A 17,616-nucleotide genomic window follows, 5' to 3' on the forward strand; every position below is an offset into this window, starting at 1 on the left:
CACACGGACACCCAGGCACAGCGACAGGGAAAGTTCGGAGGCGGTTACGATACCACCGCCACCACGGAGAGGCGGGGGAGAGGCAGCGGGGCCGCCCCGCCGCCCGGGCATCTCCGCTCGGCGGCTCCCCCGGCCCCCGCTGCCTCCCGCCCCGGCGGCGAACCCCGCCCGCAGCACAGGACTCCCATTCGCCCCTACAAAACGCCTTTAGCGACTCATGGAGACCGTCTAGGGTAGCTCGACCGGTCTGAGGTCTCCCCGGGACCACCCCAAACTTCACGCGTGTTCTACCTAGATGTCGGTCTCGACAGGTAGTTCACAGCGCGCCGCAGCCAAACTCGCAAGTGCATTTTTTGGCAGACGAAACCAGAAGGACGATCGCTTCCCTCCTCCGCCGCGTCAAAACCTTGGACAAGGTACTAAACCGCGACACCTGGAGCCAACACGGCGCCTTCCACTCCACCAGCCTCCAACTTCTCAGCACAGCGTCAGAAATTAACCTCTCTCTGAGCACGAGCTCGAGACGCGGTCCACGGATAACCCCAGCTAAGCCTCGGCCCCCCCGCCCCACCGCCGAGCACCAGCACCGCCCCCAGCCCCGTCCCCGCGGCCACACGCAGGCAGCCGCCGACCGAGAAACTTTTCTGAGCCGCCCGGCGAGGCAGCGCCCACGCCGGGGCCCCGCAGAGCGGGACCGAGCAGGCGCCCACGCCCCGCGACCCCCGCAGCCGTGCCGCGCCGGCCGCCCCCAGCGTGGGCATCCGCCCGCACCGCTCCTACCGTGCGGGGGGCAAGTGAGGGAGGGGGCGAGGAGGTGGCAGTTACCGGCGAGCGAGCGCCCTTCTTGCAGAGCGGTCCCCTGAAGACGCCTTTGATGCCGCGGTAGTGCCCGTTGCTGAGGTGCCGGGAGCTGATGACCAGGTAGCACGCCATGCGGGCCCCCCAGGCGGGCGGGCGCGGGGCGGGAGGGCAGCCCGGCTCCTCCGCGGCGGCGGTGCTAGCCCCGCCGGAGCAGAAGCCCGCATGAAGGAGCGGGCGGAACCGCAGCAGCGATCTCCCTGCTCCCGTCTCATCCAGCGCCCGGGTGAGCGCTGCCAGCAGCAGGATGCACTGAAGGCGGCGGCAGCCGGAGCACATCTGAGGGAGCGCGGAGGCCAGTCCGCATGCTGCTCCGCGGGTGGGAGACGCGCCGGGGAGAAGAAGGGCAGAGCGCGCAACTTGCACAGTCCGCCGCTGCTACGGCCCTTCCTCCTCTCTCTCCTCCTCCTCCTGCTCAGACCAGGCCACCGGCAGCCGACATCCGGAGGGGAGTTTGTCCGCAGCCGCAGGAGTGGCGGCTGCTCCCCATGGCTGATCCCAGCGCCGGGCTAGGTGGTGGATGCCGCCGGCCTCCGCGCACAGTCCCCGCCGCCCCACTCCTCCCGTACGGCCGCCGCAGTCGGCGCCGCGCCTCGCCTCACCTCCGCCGGCGGGGGGGGGCGGTGCGAGGGGGGCGGAGGAGGGGTAGGGCCGGAGCGGGGGCGGCGGCGGCGGCGGCGGTGGGTGGGAGGACATTGCCCCCCGCCGCCGCGGGGAGGGGAGCAACGCCGGCAGCCCGGGAGGGGGGCAGGCAGCGGGGTGCGCTGACCGCTCTCCTTTTCCTCGCCCAACTGTCCCGTCCTCGATGTCGGCAGGTAACGTCCCTTCCTCGCCTGCCTCTGGCTGCGCTTCCACTTGTCCCCCGCATCCCCTCACCCCCCTTCCCCTCCGCTGTCCCGGGGGCTGTCCCGGGCAGGGGACGTGAACGCCACGGACACTCGGCATCCAGGCGCGGTGCCGGGAAGCAGCGCTGCGCCGGCTGGGAGAGCGGGCTGGCCCCGGACTGCGGCGGGGCTGCGCGCAGCTGCCGGGCTGCCTGGACACCCCGCGGCTTGTGCCTGGGCTTGTCTCCATCGTCCCCCCTGAAACCGCGTGAATTTAGGTGCATGGTGTCATTTACCACCTGAATGATTTACACAGAATCTCAGGTGTGAACATCTTTTACCACTAAATCGCTGGAACAGGTTGTTCCTCTCCCCTTCTGCAAGACAGAGGTGCGAGGTACCTCGAACCCACTTGTGCAGACTCAGTTTCTTCTCATCAGGTCACAAGTATTGTCTCTGCTCTGCTGCTTGCTAAGTCGATAAAATAAATCAATAAATCACACGGCCTTAGTAGTCACCTGCAGATCATTCATTTCTTCGAAGTAGGTTGCTTTAAACTGTAGATAGGAATTGTTTCAGTTTTTTCACTTAATCTCCTAAAAGCATATGCGTTCAGTTATTTAGTGAATGAAACCGATAAGCCACAATCATTCTAATTTTAGCCCCTCAAGAGCTTTTTTCTATGAACCTAATGTAAATAAAAGGAAAATCTCACACAATCCACCAAACTGATAAAGAGAACGTGACAAATCAAATGGTTTTTGACTGTTTATGTAAAATAGTGTTATGTAAAATAGTGTTGTACAGTCCTAGTCTACAGCATTGTATGCAGTGTTTCACATACCATATTAAGTTTTATTACATGTGTGTATATGTATCGTCAAATATATTATTATGTATTTTATTAATAAATACACAATGTTATAAAGAAAACATAATACTTCTGAATTTGGAATAACCAAAAGTGGAACTAATGTATTAAGAACATCCATATGTTAGCCTTCATACAATGTTTTGCAATGTAAAAAACTTTAAGGTGGGGGTCAGATAAAGCTGTTAAAATCAACATGAGAAATAAATGAAAGGACTTGTCTCTTTGCATAATGTGTAGTTGAGCTGTGGGACTTCTTTCCAAAGGGTGTTATGGATCATAGATTAAACAGTCCCATGAATCATGAATCCCATACAGATCAGGCTTTGAAGCCTGGGAGTAATACAGTGCCTGAAAAAGACCTCTGGAGGACTTTCCTGAAGCAAGAAATCACATTGTAAAGTGGAGTTTAAGAAATTATGATACCATACTGATAAAAAAAAGTTGTCCACGGTTAATTTGGTGGTGAAAAGGAGCTTTTACAATTTTCTCCTACAAGTCACAGAAGCTACAGGTATGTGAGTGACTTGGCATATATGTTTTGTTGACTGCAAGTTCTTCCTGAAATAATTCCTCTGCAAGCCTGTTAAAGATAAAAGTATTATCTTCACTTTGAATTTTGGTCTGCAGCTTAAGTTTCTGACTGTGCACTGAATATGTATCTGGAAGTAAAGACAAGCACCTTTTCTCTTTGGCAATGAAATGAACTTCCAAAACCTTTGCTTCTCTATGATGCAGCTGTTGTTTCTCAGAATAGAAACAGAATGATAATTTACGTCTCATCTCAACAACTTGCATAGACGTCTCTTCTTTTCCGTTGTGAAGAGACATGAAAAGTCCTTTGCTCCACGAGGCTGCTGATGTTCTGTTACAACGTAAGGGAGAGGGTGCAAAAGGCCTGGGCCATGTGCGTACGCTGGAGATGCATGATGGTGTATTGCGGCCATGTGGGCAGACTGGACATGTCACCGGCACAGGAGGTTCAGCACAAGCTGAAACGATGCAAGTGTTTTGTCATAGACTTAAGGGACAGTACTTTGCTCCTCAAACTTACAGAGTCTTCCACAGTTTGTTTACTAATATTGTACAAAAGGGAAATTATTTGCCCCAGAGTAGAGTGCACAGTATTCATTTTGTCCTGCTGAGGAGGATGATGTGCTCAATAGACCATGCTGTGAAAAGTAGAAGTCATTTTAGGCTCCCTTCACTTTGAAAACTCAGGGGAATAGTTACTATGACCACCAATCTAATTTATAAATAATCTGTAGGACACAAGCCTGAGAAAATGAGATTAAGGGTTGTCCAATTGAACAGTTAGTTATTAATTATATCACTCCCTGAACATTCCCCAAAGTCTCTGGAGATGCAGGACCTTCTTCTCTTTCATCACAGGTCATGTAGAAATACGAGCCTTAACTATTAGTATTTCATCTGGGTCCAATCCTTCACTACCTTAGACCTCATAAAGTAATTTTCAGCTGAGAACACACTACCTTTCAGAACATTATGCTTTCTTTGCAGAAGTGTTAGTGACTTTTCAAGATGCAAGGAGGTTGAGAAGCAGGCCAGCTGTCACTAAGAGATGATTATTAGAATAATGAAATGAGAATCTCCAGTTCATCTGTCTTCTCAGGTTACAAACATTTTATCTTTAATAAAGATTACTTAGTATTTATTGTTGCGCCTCCCCCCCCCCCAAAAAAAAAAGTCTATAAGCATTTCCTAATTATTCTTTGTAGGGATTGTCTTTATTGCACAATGCAGTGTCTAAATGAAATACCCAGCCTAGATCTAAGGATGCTAGTTCTGATACAAATATACTCTGAATATCAGTACTATATTAATGCAGTCATATTAATTTTAATGGTTGAGCTAAGTCATGTTTTTTTGCAGCATTAGACAGTACTGTATAGACATACCCATAAAACCTTGTCTGCATTGTGAATTTTATTTAAATTGTAATTCAAGTATTGCTCCTAATCTGAGTTCCACCTGCACACAGAGTCCATTATATAGATATTCCCTGCTGTATAGGTAAAAACTACAGTTAGCGTGATTTGCCAGCTGCTAACCTAAGCGTCCCTCACTGTGGATACGGGCTAGATCTGCTTAAGGGCCCCAGTCCTAAAATGTTTTCCACATTCTGTTTGCTGTGCCTAGAAAGAAAAAAGACATCCTTCCCCATTCCTCCAGATATGAGAAAACTCCAAGAGTGCAAAGCATCTTCTGGCACTACACCTCTAGAAATTTTACCTTCACAATCAAACAAGAACAGGAGGTGTGTAGACACACAGCTTGAGTACTGTTTCACAGTCTGATTATTTTCGCTTAACACATTTTCCAATGTAGAAGAACCCAAATTAACCCTACAGTAAAAACATATGCTAATACCAAGGTGATTTTTACAGGTGGTCTTCCCCACAGTAGAGAGGGAGGGAAGGATGTGGGGGAAATCAACATCCTGGCAAGACAATTCAGGTATAAAAACACACAGTGAGGTTCCTGACATATAACAGAAAGGTCTTAGTAGCTTTATGGTATATTCAGGCATAAAGGAAAATTTAAAGCTGTAGATTAAGTCCTGGCAATATATGCAGATCTTTGGACTATAATGGCCCAAACTACATTTCCCTCCACTTTCAGTTTCCCTAACGCATACATCCAGCCTCTCACTCCTCTCCATTCTAGTGGTCCATAGCTACAGGTAATTCCTCTGCATTCATATGAAAAGGGAACTCCTGCCCCACCGAAATGAGTGATGCTTTTTGAGGTTGACAAAATCAGAGTTTCTTTAGAAACTTTCAACTGTGTTGATGTATGCTAACAAGCCTTAAATGTATGACTGCATTAGTTGTCCTGTTATTCTACTTAAATAAATCATCTAATATCCCAAAAGAGTCACAATTATTTGAAAGTGAGACCTATATATTAGAAATAGTCAACATTTCTGTGGATCACATGAATAAATTTTATTCTGAATGTTTTATTTGTTTTTCTTAGGGAACCATATATTTTGGGGAACATCCTGGTGAATGTGAAAAATACAAGGTAAGCTGGTCTGCATAAAGCTTTGTTTTGCTTTCAGTGAAATGGAAACTTCAAACCTCTGTTCTTTTTTCCTCTGAATCTTAAAATAAAACAATTATATTTTTTCCTGAAATAAGTTATAGAAAAGCCTTCATTTTATCTGTCTTTATTTCACTAATTAATTTAGGATATTTTAGTCCTTTCCTATTTTATTCCACTTGAAGTAAACATAATACTGCTTATCCAAACATTTTTAATCCCAGGCTGACTATTTTAATCTAAATAGTTGTTATATTTGTCTTGCAAATCACTTATGTAAGCAGCTTTCTGTTACAGAGAAGTTGAATCTGTCAAAGTTTATGCACTTAAACCATTGATGGTTAAGTTACTCTACTCTCTAGTCCGTGCAGAATCAATGACACTGTTTTACTTTGGATGGAGCTTTTTGGGATGTCTTAAGTGCTGAACAGTCACTTTATAGTCTACAGCTTGCTATTAATTTTGCAGCCAGCAAATACAGCAGGCTTCATGGTGATGAAACCAAAGTGTGTGTGTATACATCAGTGAAGAGCAGTAAATCATGCCCTACTTTCCCTATAGGCTCGTGCATCACTGGTTTTAAGTCATATAGTTGAACAAGAATCTCATTCTCACTCATAATTCATCCTTACTCCAACTTTACATAGATCCACCTTTTATGTGACATTCAGCAACCCCTCTGTATTACTTTCTCTGTCACTAAAAAACAATAAAATGTTTCCTTTGGAGTTATTGTGAGAACTACTCAATACTGTAACTACAGTCATAGAGAAGAATGCTAAGTATTACTAGCTCTGGGATATCGGGAAAACTGCTGATTTCATAATCAGTTAAAAATATGCAATAAATCTATTATTTTCAGAAGGTTGCTGGACATGCCATTCACTTAAATTCATAGATCAGTAACGTGAATAGGCCATTAACCTTATAATAACAAGAGCTCAGTATTTCCAGAGTATGTGTCCAAAGATGTAAATATATCTTCCATTTTCTATTCAGAAATAGTATTCACTGTTTTCCTCTTATTGTTAGCTATAATCTCCACCTATATTAGGATGGATATAGAAAGAATAATGACAAGTAGCCACTGTAATGAAAATTATATAGCAGAACACCGATTCTATTTTAGCAGCAAATCCTTTTTTTCAAGCAGATGATATATGGAAGAGATGAAGGTGTAGCAGTGTTTTCATACACTTGCCAATTTATTATGTTTGCATAAATATTTAATACATCAATCTCTTTCTAGAGGAACAATATGGTTTGCATTTCAAATCTTGTAGTTTTGTTAGATTTTCTTTCAGCTAAATCCTATCAAAACTTCAATTATATACTAGACATCCACAAGACAGGTGATTCATGTGTTTTGTTGCTTGTTGATGGTCATCAGACTGATATCCTGAGGCTAGCACTGTATGTACTAGTGCCCTTAAAATCTAAAAGGTGAGTAAAGTTACTGCATTTTTATTATGAGGGATCAGAATTGAATATTAACTGAAGAACTGATATCTTGAAATTATTTTAGAAGAATGTAAAGAGAGAAAATACTGCCTAAACTCTCCATAGTTACCCATGATATCCACATCCAGAGAGGCTGGCAGCATATGTTTCAGCCACAGATACATTAGTTTCAATAACTAAGGTAACCACAGCTGTCAATCCCTTTTCCAACTCATACTCATTTAATTCAAAGAATGCTCCAAGGACAACTGTAATGAAGCAGCCTAGAAACAGGAGAGGACGCTCATTGCAAAGGAATGATGAAGGCAGCTTCCATCATGTGGTTATTTCCATTCTCAGAGTAAGACATCTTCTTTCTCCCAGTACTGTCTGCAAAGGTATTTTATCTTACACTGCCACAAGTAACATGTACACTCGCACCTGCTGTGTGCTAATGGACACAACACCTCAGGGATACCCACAGACAATGGCAGCTGGGCAAGTTAGTATCACCCTTTTTGTCTGGTTCTAGCACTGCCCTGAGTCACCTAGAGACTGTCAGCACATATGTGTTACTATTTAATCTGGCTGCATCTTCAGCCTTTGAAGCCTATCAATTGGCGTAAGATCATGTACAGTTTACAAAGGACTCTCAGGTCACATTTGTCAGGAGAAAAACTCACACTGCTTTTTCCAAAGTGAAAGAGAATTCCCTTTTTCTTGGGAAAAGAGGGTCAAGGAGGAATTGTGAGATGTCACACAAGTTTGATAAAAATCACTGATCTGGGAGCTCTGTGCATTCTGATCATAAGAAGTAAGTGACAAGTAACTACAGCTATTTTCTCCGTGTAGGGGACTACTGAGTATGGTAGTTCTCTAAGCCATTCCAGATAAAAAAATTATAAGGAGAAAGCAGCTCTTGCATAACTTGAGGAGAAATAAATGGATATAATTTCTGCTGAACTTCCAGCAATAAAATACATTTTAACATATATTTTATATAAATATATATGTATGTTACATATGGATTATTTTTATAGATATATAACTGTGTCTAGTGTCCATCTATTAATGGAATACTACAGATATTTAAATGCTTTAAATGTCAACACCTGTCCCAATTTATTTACTGTGCTGTTTTTCCCCACTTCAGCAAAGTGACAATTTATTCTATTATTTTAGGGAGTTCAGTGACAGGGAAGTGATTTAGCAGTCCTCAGCAAAGCAGTACAGAACTTGAGTCTGAGCTGTTCACACCCATTAAACCACTGTAATACCTAAGCTATCTCAGATCTTCATGTTTCCATGGAAGTATTTATTATGCACTGCCACAAGAACACCCCGTTAGTTCTGTATATATCCTGTTACCAGCATTTCATCATCTATCCACATTAATACTTCAGCAAGCAACCTTTAAAAAGGCTTTTCAAAGGAAGATATGAAAGGTGCAGGAGAAATTTCAAGCTGGCAGTAGCATTTGTCAGCTGGAATCCTTTGGAATTCAGGAGTCCCTCATGTTATTAGGTGTCTATGAAGCAATAGTACTTTTTAAGACTGACACCTACATACTTTCTCTAAAATAGACAAATATACTAAGAAGTTTTGGAGTGTATCATGTCCTAGTTTTGTTCCTTTATAGGTCTAAGTATTTCAAGAATTCTGTAAAATCCATTCAAGTCGTAGCAAAATTTCTTTCTACCTTAAAGAAAGTGGCTAATACTGTTGTAATCACATGAATTGCACTGATAATAATAACAGAGACAGGAAATATGCAGTAAAATCAAAAGGTGAAGTTCACTCCTTAGTAAAAAGCAAGCACTTTAGAAAAGAATTTTACATCTCCTACCACCCCCATGGTATCTCCTAAACTGTCTCATGGGCTTACTGGCATCTGCAGAGGTATGGATATTACCTGATTTCTCCAAAGTATGGTATCTAGCACTTGCTTATGACCAAAAATGTCAGAATTTTCTGTGCAGAAATAAAATAGATGTTTGTTTCAAATATAAATTCAGTCTCTATTTTTGCAGTCATTTGGTGTTCTAATTATAACAGTCTAATTTGTAAACAACACATGCTGAGGTTTGGCAGTGAATTTCTGATGAAACACAGAGTACAAATTTTAATTACATACAGTTCTAATACAGTGAGCACTGCAGCATTTCTGTCATCTTTGAAATGGTAACAAAATGTAAAAAAAAGTTTTTTGAAATATGAGCATGAAGGTAATGAGATCAATAAATGTCAGCTAGAAAAAGTAATCACAACTCTAGAGACTCACTAACCTTTCTACAAATTCCAGAAATAATAGACTAGCCTGGATGAAGAATCTTTAACAATGGGAAACAGATACCATTGTAAGGGGGAAGCGAGCCAAAGACTGCTGAATAATACCAGAAGCATTGCCTTTTAAGTAAAGAGAAAAACAATTTTTGCTTTTCCTCTTGTGATCCTCACCAATACACTTTCCTTTGCACCTTCTGATTTTGAGAGTGACTTACAATACAAACACATGTGTAAACCCAGAGTATAAATATGAAGTATGGCATAAAGTGCAGTAAGGGGTAGTGGTTTCCCAAACTGATGGCCTGGTCCTTCTCTTGGGCAGACAGGAATGTTACAACATTTGCTGACCTCCATGTAAATTCCAGATACTTAACATGCCAAAGATTTGGTTGTGTATGGTTTCTAGATACAATTTATGCAAACCCAGAGCTTAAGCATGAATTAATACAAGACAAGAAATTTTGTGTACTATGTTTTAATGCCCCTTGGTAGAACCTAACTTCTGAAAGAGAAAACATATTTCATGTGTGAAAGATTAAGTAATATTTGAAAGGATAATATTGGGTCTTTTTAACTAAAAGTACAAGAGGCATTGAACCTGAGGTGAAAATGGAAGAGAATAAAATACTTTATTAAATCCATCCAGATGGGGAATTTTTTTTATTTTTGGATGAGGCATACAATTTTCCTGAAAACATATTAATATTTTATGAAGGATATGCAAAATGTACTAAGGATTTATGCATATAACAAACATATTTTAGGTAAATTGACTTTAAAAAAGAGGGGTAGAGATAACATGGAAAGCAATTCTTATTTTATCATTACTTTTTTTTCTCCCCAGCATTGACTGAACATCTTTGGATGTGGATATCAAAAAAGGATGGGCTGAGATTGGGATCCAGTCATTAGAGACCACTCAGTGTTTGCAGGCAAATGTGTGCCATTTTTTAAATAATGATTTTCAAATAGTAACACTGATGCAAAACCAGCTGGAGGTACCAGCAGTTTACGTGTCATCATTCAGGTGCTAATCTGAAGCAATAAATGCAAAAGGGCTCCATATAGAACATACAAAGTATTTCAATGTCAACATTAACTTTTATGATCAATAGTTTCTACTTTCTATCATTCTGTATGTCCTGTTGAAACTAAAGGAACAGAAGAACTAAAGGGCTTTGAAATTCTGTCTCACTACACATACATTTTCTTCTTTGTTTTGCTTCAAACCACTCTTTGGAGTCTGATTGTTCACTTCTGTACGTGTGCAAATAACCTTTTTTATGCATAACATTTTACGTATATACACATGTATATAGTATTTTCCATATTTATGTGTGTTTATATAACATTTTGCAGGACTGGAGTTCCTGGAGGGAAGTAGCTCTGCTGCTAGTGTATAACCCAATATAAAGTAGCAGATGCCTATGATGACAGCCTTTTATTTTTTTTTCTCAGCACAGAGCTAAAGAAATGTGTATTATGAAAGCTGGTTATTGAGGGCCACTCCAGGAGCATAAACTGGATTTCAAGTCAGTTTTGTTGAACAGGGCTTACCTTAAGTGTGCTGCAGCACCAGGAACGTGGAAACGCAAGAAGGGAAGGACAGGAGTTTCCCTGCTCCAGCCACCCACGGCTGTGGGAGCAGCTGTGAATATGTGGGTGTCCATCAGATGCCTCACAAGTGTGTGTAGCTTTGGAAGTTGGTACTATGTTAAGAGACCATGCATGTGTGTAATGACATAGGAGCAGCCCAAAGCCAACAGCAGTTGCTGGAAACACGTTGAATCCAGGTAAGGAAGAAGGTTTCAGCCTTCAGAAAAACAGGCAGGTTATGTTGTGTTTTCCATTCCATCACCCCACAAAGCCAAAACTCACATAGGAGCTGTGTACAGGGGGACCATGGTATGCAGCTGTGAATAAGAAGCTATGTTTAAGGATAAAGATCTTTCCAGCCTGTGATTTTAAATGAAATAAATTTCAGTCAAACCAATTTTTGCCTGTAAAGGCTTTGCTGTGGCACACCCTTCCCTTTACAGGATGGCTCAGAGCAGGCTAAAGTAAAGCAGAGTGCAGAAAGCTGCAGAAGTATCCTGCAGGTGACAGGGCAGCAGAATGGCAGATGAAACTCAGTGCCAATAAACACAAAACAATATGTAGAGGGGAAAATAAATCAAAGTACACATCCAAGATGTTGGTTAATCACCTACTGCCGTGCTGGGAAGCAATGTTAAGGTGTCTGGATAGGGTTAAACAAAAATGCCAGCTCATTGCACAGTAACAGTCAAAAATGCCAGTCAAATGTTAGAAACTGCAAGGAAAGCATTGAAGAACAAAACAGAAAACATTTCAACACATTCTGCTCTAAAAGCAAAGGGGAGCTAGGCTGGGACTGGAGAAGCATGAATGGTGCATGAGCTGAAATGTGGAGTACTTTTTCCAATTTCTCAGTACAAAGAAGTATAACAAAAACATTTTGAGGAAACAAGCTTAAATTAAACAATAGAAACATTTCTTTGCACAATCCATTATCATCCACCATTATGAATTAATTGCTACAGGTTTGTCAGCAAAAAATATAAATGGAGTCAGTTCCTTTCCTGCTATTGAAGAGGCAAGGTTGAAATGCACATATCAAATTAAGAGGCTCCTAAACTACTGATTTGCTAGAGACAGTAGCTCATAGAAGAGCAGAGATAATTTTAAATGTTCTTGGTTTATGGTACTTTTCGCTGATGACCACTGTCAGAGAGAAAATACTGGACATCACAGCACAGAAGTTTTTGTGTTCTTAAATTAATATGCGTTTATAATTTCTGGTCCAAATCATGTGCTACTCCTGTGAACATTGGTTTGAATTGCCATTCAAGTGGCTTTGACAGGCTGACAACAGAATCTGACAGAAATCCCATGAAGTTCAACAGTGACAAAAGCAGCCAGTACACAGTAATCCCATCCAAGAGCACAGACTGGAAACTGACAGGCTGAAAAGGAGCTCTGCAGAAAAAGACCTGGAGGTCCTGGGGAAGAGAGCTGCATTGAGTCAGCAGTGTGTCCCTGTGGCGATGAAGACTACCAGCATACTCCTCTCTGAGCAAGACTGTAGGCAACAGATCAATGGATGTGATTAATTCTGTCTATTCTTCTCTTGTGAGACCACACTGAGTACTGTGCCCAGTTTTGAACTTCCCAGAATAAGCAAGAATTTAATATACTGGGGTAAATCCACAGAAGTTACTGGACTGTAGCACACTGGGCACAATGAGAGGGTGAGGGCACTGGGCAGGATGACTCTAATTATCGGGAGCTGTCCTGTAAAACAGGGCACTGCTGTGATAGCACAGTACAAAGCGGGAGGAATTTCGTATTTGGCATCCAGCTGACGCCTGCTAAATGTCTCACTTTCTGCATTCACAGCACACAGTATCTTAGTGTCAGAAAACAAGAAAAAACAATGGAAACAAAGTAGAAAGAGTAAATTAGACTTTGATCTGATAGCCCAGTGCAGGTGTCTGAGCTATGCTCAGTGGCTTTCAAAAGTGCAGATAGGACCAGTGATTAGCTAAGTTTTGAATAGTCATGAAGGATCTCTTCTTGAACTTGAAAAACATTTCTCTTTTCATATTAGATTTGTCCAAATTATACAATTAAACTTTAAACCGAAAATACAGACACTACACACACATGCTCATTCACACTCATAGTCAGGAAACAAACCCTTTACAATTGCACCAGAATTATGGTAATTGGAAGTTTCCTCTGTGGCAGGTATTTATAAACATTTAAAATTCTCGATGCCTAATTACAGCTATTCACTGAAAGCATTAGTTCACAGAGGTACAGTACCTCCCTCATTCCTTAGGGAGGTAAAGTTCCCCTGCTGTTGCCTGTAAGACACAGGGTTTCTGCAAGGAGGACTGTCTCACATGGCATGCCACGTGGAGGTAAAGAGACATCATACTAAAACTCTCTGAAGGACCTGGAGCCAAGATCCAGTCTGGATAGATCTATATTACAGTGATGTTTTCAGAGGTACTTCTTGGCATTTAGAAGTAAAGAAGATCTGTTTCTCCAGTTTACCACAAGATGGAGGTGCTGTCACTCAGAATTGTTCATTAAGGAATCAGGAAAATGGTGGGTGTTGTACAACAGGCACTGTAAAATTTTATGGACATATTTAAGAAAGTAATAAAAAATAATGGTATGCAACTGTGACATAGTATATTATTAATTTATTTTAAGCCAACTGTGTAATGACATAGCCAACCATCTTTGAACCAGTGTTATTTCAAAATGCAGAAGCTTCACATTTGCATTTGAATTACTGAAAGCTGAAGATACTGTTTTGAATCGCATATCTGTTGAAAGTGGAGATGTCTGATAATATTCTCCAAAAGCATACAAAGTGATGGTTGCCAGAGTCAGATGGGTGCCACTTTCTTGAATATATTATCCTGAAATGATCTTTCCCTATATTAAGCCTTCTGTAACTTACTACCAACAAAAATAAATGATAAAGTATGTTTTTGTCTGTAACAAATACAGGTCTGGCTGTTCTCAGAGGCATTCACTCTGACCTCCCTCAGAAAACCCAGGAGGGTATTTGCCACCAAAAGGCTTTAAAATTCTTATTAAGTCATGTTTATAGTATTGTTCACTTTTTTGATGCTGAAGCAGAGACAAATGAGGGAGCCCTCATTTGGGGTTTTTGCATGAACCTAGCAGACCATGGACATGAGCTCTTCCTCTCCGCCAAAAGCTCAAAAGCTTTATCCCTTGAGTCTGCATGGATAGGTTCTTATCCTGTGCTCTCTTATTTAAAACTTCAAAGGAAAAAGGCTTTTTTTTTTTTGTCTGCAGCTTCATTTTTTTCCCCTCACATCTTCTTTGCTACTGATTATTTTGCTGTTTTGAGGAGAATTTGAAACATAAGTGAAATTGGTTTACCTTACTTTGCAATAAGATGGACATGGAAATAATCAGAAAGGAGAGACTGTGAAGAACTGGATGCACTGGATGTTCAGTGATGCTATGTTTCCATTGAACAAGTTCGATAATACGGAGAAGTGAAAATCTCTTTAGGTGTACTGTTAAGCCATGCACAAACACCCTGTCTAGGACCCACTCTGCAAAACCTGACTTCATCTGCACATCACTCCTTTGCTGCTTGGAGCCACCATCTAGTGGCTGCATGGTTTGTGTAACCACAGCTTACTTGGGTTTAGTCAGATTAATATAAACAGATCCCAAGGTCTGAAAACATGTAGAAAGCTCCCTAATGTAAAATGAATTATACTACATAGAAAGACAAGCCAGAGGAACAGTAAGAATGTGAGGAGGACCTGGGTCACAGTTGTAGACAGTATCTCAAGACAGAACAATTACTGCATGTCTTCACTGGTGAGGGTGAATTAAATTTGAAGTTCTTAACATAGTTCTCATTTTACATGAAACAGTGGATGCTGAAAGTCTGTAGAAAACAAGTATACATAAGAAACTGACATCCTATTTTATATATCATTGTAGACCTGTTTTAGGATCGACATTATCTTTAATTTTCAATTATTTTGTCAAAATGTGAGGTAAATTGCCAGATGGATAGCTGAAAAAAGTCACATTTAGGGAATAAAAAAAGGGAAAATATATCAGAGATTTCAGCTGTAACACATCTAATTCAAATGACAGATTGTTGGTAAGCAAGCTTATGAGTTAATTCATACCACAAATACTTTGATTTAATTTCTCCTAATTCCAAAAAATTCCAGAGAAGACACTAAATCCAGGAAGATTCAATGAGTTTCTAAATTAAATTCTGCATAGGTCATTGCTGTCAGAACAAAATATTCAAATCAAAATGTGTCCTGCCTTGGCATGGGACCTGGACTAGAAAATATCCAGAGGTCACTTGCAACCCTAACTGTCCTGTGATTCTGTGTTCTGACATATTGAATAATTTTTCAGTCTACAAATATTTGTAACATAACTTCATCAAGCTGAATCTGTATTTATTCATTTTTTAAAATGTTTCCAAAAAATAATCAAACTTAGCCAGAGAAGTTTATAAGTGCTTCTAGTCTCTAAACTTACAAACCACAGTTAACAGCAAAAGGAACATATATTGAAAATACATTAACATTGTAGGCCATGTAATTATCTAATTATAAGAGGCCATTCTTCATCATAGGTGATTTTTATACACAACATTTTCAAGATTGCTGCTTGTTTTTAAGAAAGTAGTTGGCAGAGATCTTTTTATGTTGTTTAGAAGGAAGCACAAAACATAACACTGATTTTTGATGGGCAGATGTTTGCTGTAGTTCCTCATCTGAAACTGCTAGCAAAAAAATGTATTTATAGTAGCAAAGAAGGACATGTTTTGTGTCAGAAGAAATCTGTGGCAAAGGCAAAGATGCCACTTGTTCAGGTGCTGAATACAACCTCTGTGTCTCCTCAAAACTCTTCTTGGTACACGCAGATGCCCTTTACCATTGAACTGTTGAAGAGGCTCAAGAAGACCACTCATGCAAGCAGCATGACCTGAAAAAAGTTAATACTTTTGTGTTCTGCAACTGAGTGGTCAACAAACATACATGTGTTTGGTTACAGACATTGCGAGTAGTTCATTAATCCAGTCACTTGGGAATTATAAATTCCTTGGTCATAAGTGTGGGCACAGGTATCTAGTCGAGAGTAAGACTATTATGGCTTGATTGTTCCCATTAAATAGATACCATGTGTTCTTTACATCTAGATTTCCATTCATTCTAAATTAAGGGTTATTTCTGAATTGAGGGTTATATTACTTAAATTCTACTGATAAAGATAAATGCTATACAATTAGGGGAAGACAAGCCCTTCAGATTTATTTATATCCTACCTAATGCAAATGTGAAGGTTCTTCTATTCCACATAAATATGCAATCACTTCCTTGAAACTTGCTAAGCTGTCTGCATCAGCAGTTTCTCATGAGTTATACAACTTGCTTGTCTTCGAAAAAAATGCACAGCCTCCCCCTCACCATCAAAAAAACCCCACACTAATATAAATTGCAGCTCCTGGCAGCCACAGGTGAGCATCAAACAATGCAAGCTACATAATTACTAGTTTTGATGATTGAAGAGGTGAGCAAAATCCTAATGTTCTTTCCCATTTTTATGCAGTTTTCAATAGAAGTTCCTATACACTTAATCCTAAAAGGGCTTGAGGAAGAATGAAGCAGGAGGAATCAACATAGGTCCACTTTTAGGCAAGTGAAAAAGACTGGGTAGGAAGTTGAAGCAGCAGCCTTTCTATAAATTGCTTTTCATACTTTAATTGTCCAAAACAAAAGATTTCATTTTTTTGAGGATGCTGTATCTTTTTAAAATTAAATTTGTCCAAAGCAAAACAAGTCTTTTTTTTTGTCTTTTGTTTTTTGTGGGGGGAAGATGGAAGGCGAAGGGAGGTCAAATTTCAGTAACATATATTATACATTTATTATTTTTTTAAATATGTATAATCTTTCTGTTGAAAATATATTTGTGATATTCCACAGAAATTTTTGTACTGTGTTGTCCAGCTGAAGTTATTTCACCAGCTGTAATCCAAAATGGAATTATAGATCCTGTAGATTTCTTTTATTGATTTCTTTTTTATTACTGCTACACATTTATAGTAATTTGAGACACAGTTTAAAATATCGTGCCACTGATATTTTTCTTAGTTTTTAAAGGTCAAGAGATTTATTTCTTCATCTGTAGGTAGTATAAAAGTCTTTTCTTTGCCACAGCTCTGAAAGAATAGGATTTAGGTATCATCCTTTTATTCTGATGCATCACTGGAAAAGATACGGCATCCTTCTTACATTTTACTTAACTGGGATAAGAAAGATCTGGTACTTTTGTCTGAATTCTGTTTCAGTTACATGCCTCAGTTTCCCCACAAAGCATGCTCAGAGTTCTGCCTCCCTTCTGTCAGCCCTAAGATGTTCCACAGAATCTGATTGGACATTTAAAGACTCAGGAGGGTGGCTTGTTTTGTCTTGAAACTGTTCTTGTTATGTTTATCCAGTTGTTTTCATTCTCCTTTTATTAAAATAAAACGGGTGAGCTGTTGGGGTCCCTCCCCCGCCGTGTAGCCCTGGGAGAGGGGCCCTGAGGGCACAGACACGGGGCTTCCCTGTCCCTGGTCAGCCTCGTTCCCATTGGTTGGTTTGTGTTCCCTGCGCGGGCAGAAGGACCCTTGGTCCCGTGATTGGAACAGTTCCTGGGCAGAGCCCCGGCCATGCGGCT

General features: G+C 41.0%; 1 protein-coding gene and 1 long non-coding RNA gene across 5 annotated transcripts in view; one reads left to right on the plus strand and one right to left on the minus strand.

The window, feature by feature from the left end:
- ZNF804B (zinc finger protein 804B) overlaps positions 1-1,163 on the minus strand; it is a 247,183-nt gene extending 246,020 nt beyond the window's left edge. For 2 of the 3 annotated variants that reach the window (XR_004240899.1, XM_032112900.1), the window contains exon 1: positions 781-1,163. Coding sequence is in view for 2 of the 3 variants with exons in the window: in XM_032112900.1 (XP_031968791.1) it covers positions 781-1,137 (357 nt within the window). In the remaining variant the exon portion in view is untranslated. The remainder of the gene's footprint in view (positions 1-780) is intronic. The other variant, XM_032112914.1, reaches the window with a different exon arrangement.
- A 421-nt stretch (positions 1,164-1,584) lies between these two features.
- LOC116445857 overlaps positions 1,585-17,616 on the plus strand; it is a 29,140-nt gene continuing 13,108 nt past the window's right edge. The window contains exons 1-3 of one of the 2 annotated variants that reach the window (XR_004240905.1): positions 1,585-4,186; positions 5,554-5,601; positions 10,190-13,046. This is a non-coding gene — a long non-coding RNA (uncharacterized LOC116445857). Of the gene's footprint in view, positions 4,187-5,553; positions 5,602-10,189; positions 13,047-17,616 lie in introns of those variants that run through there. The other variant, XR_004240906.1, reaches the window with a different exon arrangement.

The sequence above is a fragment of the Corvus moneduloides genome, chromosome 1 (assembly GCF_009650955.1).
Source record: "Corvus moneduloides isolate bCorMon1 chromosome 1, bCorMon1.pri, whole genome shotgun sequence".
Classification (NCBI taxonomy): domain Eukaryota; kingdom Metazoa; phylum Chordata; class Aves; order Passeriformes; family Corvidae; genus Corvus; species Corvus moneduloides.